General features: G+C 35.2%; 1 protein-coding gene across 1 annotated transcript; it reads right to left on the reverse strand.

Moving 5' to 3' along the window:
• Nucleotides 1–213: 213 nt before the first annotated feature.
• Nucleotides 214–5,104, reverse strand: LOC100809283 (transcription factor E2FA). Its single transcript, XM_006588797.4, has 14 exons — nt 4,690–5,104; nt 3,241–3,448; nt 3,047–3,100; nt 2,849–2,934; nt 2,660–2,748; nt 2,502–2,556; nt 2,176–2,228; nt 2,038–2,088; nt 1,876–1,924; nt 1,664–1,729; nt 1,490–1,566; nt 971–1,193; nt 760–826; nt 214–655 (listed from the first exon to the last, which is right to left on the reverse strand). Exons 1-14 carry the CDS (start codon nt 4,885–4,887, stop codon nt 531–533), a joined length of 1,401 nt encoding a protein of 466 aa, XP_006588860.1. The 5' UTR covers nt 4,888–5,104; the 3' UTR covers nt 214–530.
• Between the last annotated feature and the right edge of the window lie 718 nt (nt 5,105–5,822).

Below are 5,822 nucleotides of genomic sequence, written 5' to 3' on the forward strand. Positions count from 1 at the left end.
AAAGTAGAAGAAAATAATAGAAAACCTGGAGGAGAAACAGGAAAATAATTGACATGATTTTATCATTAGACTGATTAATGATTATGAAATTGTTTACAAGCAACATGAATGATAACTCAATAATGAGGTGGTTCTGTCCTAACATTATCCAGTGCAGCCATGTTTGTTTCCAGTCAGCATATATGCAGAAACTCAAAAAAACTGAAACCACGGTTCCAGGCTAATCATATGACAATATATACTGATTGAGACTGCCTTGTTTACATTTCATACAGCTGTAACATTTTCTGTAATAAAAACTTAACGCAACTGCTGTATCTTCCAAGTTAAATCCTCTAAGAGCATACTATGTCTACTGTAACTAAGTTTATTTGTCAGAGTCAATGATTTAACTTAAGTAAAGCAACCACTCTCAGCTTGACATTCAACACCTCTTGACATCCTCAAGGCTAACAATCACTCTATTGAAGTAGAGTCTCTTTGTGCAAAGGATGAAGGCCATCCATACTTTCTGAATAGGCAAATCGAAATCACTTCTGAATAGAGTTTGCTGCTGTTGATGGCACTTCAGCAAACCCAGATGATGGAGTTTGAGGCCTTGAAATGACTCCAAAGTCAGGATGAAGCATGTCTACACCATTCCAATCGACACTAGCTGTTTTGTTGGGAGTTAAGGAATAAAGTATAGTACTTCAGATAAAACATTAAAAAATAAGGGAGCAAAAGCATAAAAGGCTCAAAAGTATTAAAAAAGGATACAATCTGTTCTCCACATATCTGTTATACTAATGTCAGCATCTGATAGAAGCCAATAGTCTGCATCATTCTACAAGAATTACAAAGAATATCAGCAAACAGTGTCAATGTTTTCCAAAAAAGAACCACTCTAATTCAACCATTCAATGTTGAGTCCACAAACCCCATATTGAAGGGGAGGGGGAACCTCACATCTTGATTATGATATACTTACATCAACATCTGAAGGGACAATCTTCATCATGCCACCAGCAAACTCTTGTGAAGCATCAGAGAATGCATGAGAAGAGAGCTGAGTTTGAGGTTCAAGTTCTTTTCCGCTGCATTCAGCAGTAACAATTTCTGTCATTAGTTGCTCATTGGAACCAGAACTGGAAGCAAGTGGGATCATTGGGAGCTCAGCACCATTAACTTCTTCAAATTTCTCTTCAAATTGACTGAAAATGGTTCAGAAGTTCCAAGAATTAAATGGACAATACATAATCAGATAGATTAACTAGAAAATTAGAGAAAAATTACTGCACAGTGATCACTGCGGGAAGGGGTTACCTAACCACCATCCCCAGCATGAGGATTAATCTAACAAATATGTTTCGAGAGAATATCTGGTCAACAACAATGACCAAGAAGTATTAAACATCAGATAGGAAACACAGACTAATGTGATTTCTGGATGCACATGAGCGAAAACAAAAAAGTTTTAAGTAAATAATACTAGCCAAGACACTTATACCTGATAAGATAGACATCAATGGGACCCATTGTGCTTCTAAGAATGATTCTATATCTTCTCTGTGGATAGTCTACAGCCTGATGCATATAGAAGCAACAATTCTCCATCATGCATCAGAGAAACATCAGTTTGAAAAAGTCGCAAACCTTTCATTAACTTATGGCCAAAACTTACTTCCTCAGGATCGGGGACTTCCAGGGTGGTTCCATGCGGAGCTTTAATTGCTATTAGAGTTTCATTCTGCTTGCAGAAATGAACTAGTATTAATAAAAACAAAAAACTTAATACTAATAATAACAATAATCAGAATTAACAAGAGAACACAGCAAAATCAATGTTTACAATAACAAGTGATAAGGTGGGAGTGCAATGCAATAAAAAATGACCTGGAAGCAAGGTAGGTCCTTAATATCTTCTTCAGTCACAAAAAGGCACCTAAAAAGAAATGAAATTGGTACAAATTAATAATATAATGGCAACAGTTTACTTTTTCTTATGTAAGGGGCAAAACAAAAATGAATCTAAGAAATGAAAGGGGAATAGATTACTTCTGGTTGTTTTCATTTTCACTCAAATTCCTCAGCCTTTCTTGCATTTCCCTGCCAAAAGTTTAGAAAAATCAGCATTGCCCAACAGTTTTAAAATAGCATATTTATGTTTTTTCTATTGCAAAACAACCATATAACCTTATTTGATCATCTATTCCCTGCTCCTCCAAAGAAAGTTTCTCAACTTCTGCCTGCAAGACATAGCCACAAGGCAAACAACATAATTTACAATATGCTGTAGCATGCTACTAATCACTAAGTCATTTTCATCCTTTTAAATATTTTCATATCATGAATCATGAAAAATATAGAACTTAACCAACAAAGGTCTGGATCCAATAAATGTTGCTTACTATGCAAACAAAGATACATGAGAAATGTCAGTGGCACTTGTAATTCTATAACAATTTCTTGGGTGTCAATCATTCACACACACAAAAAAAACAACACCTACATCAAGTTACCTTAAGCAAAGAGATATCACCATCCACATCACCAGATGTAGCAGATTCAATTCCCCTATATTCCACAAGGTTTGATGTAAGAATTTTGCTCTAATACTACATATATCTAAACTTCAAGAAACATACACAAAAGAAAAATTAAAAATGTGTCACAGTACTTCCAATGTATTCTGTTCTTGAGCTTCTTTTCAATGAGACCAATGCCTTCCAAAACATTAGTTATGTCATATATTCTCCTCTTTTGCACCTATAAAAAAGAAAAAAATTTAAATACATATATAATAGAGGAAGAATAAATATCAGATATTTTGGTCATAACATTTTTTGAAAAAAGAAAAAAGAGGGACCTCCAAAGTTTCTGCTGCTTTATTTAGGTCAAGAATACCACCCTCTGCATGTTTGACCAAATTGATGAACTTTTTTGTCAAGAGACCTGTGAAGTTATGGATTTTGTCATTCTTTTCTCATGGAAATAACTTATTAGCCATACACAACAGGAAAGTGAAATAAAAAGAGCTTATTATTAAGATTGCTTCTAAAATTACCTAAGGAACTGTCATAACGACAGCTGCTAGCAGGAGTAAGAGGAGAAGGGGAACCTGCATGCCATCAGAAACTGTCTGATTAAACCCAATATATTATGGCTGGAATACAGCAAGGAAAAGGTGAGGCACTAAAAACTTCTCAAACGCAATACTGAATGTTGTTGAACAACAAAGACAGAAGGAAATTTTCTCACCAGCATTTGAGATGGGTGTCGGAGGACATGATCTGCCTTTGGAAGCCTTTGCCTTCTGTGTCCTTCCCCCTTTTGCAGACACAGGAGTTTTAAAGGGACTATTATTTGTTACATTGCTAACATTAGTGTATCCAGGACTGTTACTCCACTTTTGTGCTAGTGACTCCCCTTCACTGTCATTCATTCCACTCTTCCGCTTCATGATGTACTGGCACCACCATCAGTTTCAATAAATGATAAGATAGCAAAAAAAGATGATGAAAGATACATACACACATTAACATATAGTTGAGATGAAGAAAATAAATGCAACCAATGAAACAAAGGTAATAATTCATCCTTTCATATGACCAATATATTACAACAATACTAAATACAACATTCCTTAAAATATCAACAAAAAAAGGGGAGAAACACACATACCAAAGCAATTCAATATCATCACATTGAGTCACAACTCACAAGTGAAGAAGTTCATAAGCAATCATTACCACACTAAAACTAAACAAACTATACATAGCAAAAATGTATCTGTTAACAAGTATAAACTCATGCAAGACTGCAAATGAACACGCTGAATGCAATCAAGAATTACCTCCTTAATTTTTACTGGGACCCATGGAAAAGATATGTAACAAGCTAGATGCATATATATGCTCCAACTTGAGGGTGAGTGTTAAGATATGTTGAGATACTATTTTGATGTTATCCTGATTCTATTTCCCTCATTTGCTTGTTTCCCTAATTTATTTAGTTTCCACAAATAGTTTTATCTTAATTCATAAAACCTAAACTTTAAAAATAGATTTAGATTTTGTCTATATAAATACAAATCGCACAACATACAAGAGAAATCGCTCCTTCCATCCCAGTAACTTCATCAACCTAAAACCTAACTCTTCTACAATTAAGCATTACCTCCTTGACAGCAAGCAAATACCATGCATCAACAACCCCATTGCTTCAAAAGCAACCCTAAAGGCAGAAGGTTAAATTCTCAATCTATCAACCTCCTCTCAGTTTCCCAACCCCTAAATAAACGCACAGAACTACCACACTAAGAAGGACCCCAACTTTGATTAACCAGTTCGAGACTTAGAAATTGACTTGACTTTTACGCACTAAGTTAATAAACTAACCAAAGAAAAAGAACAGACACAACATCGCACCCCAATAAACTAAAATCAAAACCACTAAAGGCGAATCCAACTAATTCATTAGGGAAAGAAAAAAAAAAAGATCCAAGTAAAACGACAACGCTACAACAAACGCAACACAAATGTAGGGAAATATGAGGGTGTAAAACACGGAGGAGATCTCCGAGAATAGGTGACGAGCAAACTACACAAAGTGAATTTGACAATCAAAACCTTAATATTTCAGATTCGCGAGCCGCGACACGAAAGCGAGACAAATTTGAGAGAATGGACGGAAAAACGAAGGGCTCACCGGAGATCTAACGACGACGGCTTCATCGGCGGCGCGGCGGGAGCCAATACTGGAGAAGCTGTGGTACTCGTCAGGCGGGGCGAAGGGCGGTTTCGTGATGAAGGCGAGGTGGCGCTTGAGCGGCGGGCGGGTGGGGGCGCCGGCAGCCACCCGCGGCGGAGAGGCGCGGCGATCGGGAGCTCCGGCGGCGCTGGACATGAGGAGGCGGGAAAAGGGGAGGAGATGGGGCCCAGCGGTATTGGGGGGAAATTGGAGGGAAACGGGAGAAGGATCGGAAGGAAGGGGAGAGTGGTGTAGGGTTTTAGAGAGAGAAAATGTGGGGTTTAGAGAGAGAAAGAGAGAGGGGAAAAGGGTTTGCAAGAAAAGAGAGGGCGTTAAGGGAGCGTAGAGGAGGGAGAGCAGAAAACGAGGGAAGGAGGGAATTTGGTTTCGGATAGATGTGGAGGGAACTGCATGCGCGAAAAAAATAAAAAAATAAAAAAAATAAAAAAATTTAGTGTTACATTGCAAATTACACATTTACACTTTACACATCTGTTTGGTACACTTTGTTGTATTTTTAGATTTTATTATGATGAAATTGATATAGTTTATTTAAATTTAAAATAAATAATTTTAAAATCATTGTTTTTAAAAAATACTAATTTAATAACAGATAAAATTTATTTTTCAAAATAAATAAAAAAATTAACAAAGAAATTTAAACAAACTAATTCATTATCTTATTTTCTTTTCGACTGCCTTACTGTTTAATTTATATTCGATCTTTTATTAAAAAAATAGCAAAATTAATTGTTAAATTTTATGCTTACCTTCATTTGTGAGATTAATGTGATGTATGCGTTAAAATTAATTAAAAAAATATAATTTGTATTTATTCATAATTTTCAGATTTTTTACATTATTAATCAATAATAAAATATTATATCTCTAACAACTTTTTTTTATCTCTCTTAAAAGTTACATATATCATAAATTATAGTTGTTTGACATCTAAAAATTTACACATACAATATATACCAATTAAACTAAAAAATATTGAAAGTCAACCCTTATTTTAGTTTCTGAATTTATGAAGCATTATTACGGTAGTTTTTAAAATTCGAGAAATTTTAAGTAAATTCTTGAAATTC

The sequence above is a fragment of the Glycine max genome, chromosome 10 (assembly GCF_000004515.6).
Source record: "Glycine max cultivar Williams 82 chromosome 10, Glycine_max_v4.0, whole genome shotgun sequence".
Taxonomy (NCBI): Eukaryota; Viridiplantae; Streptophyta; class Magnoliopsida; order Fabales; family Fabaceae; genus Glycine; species Glycine max.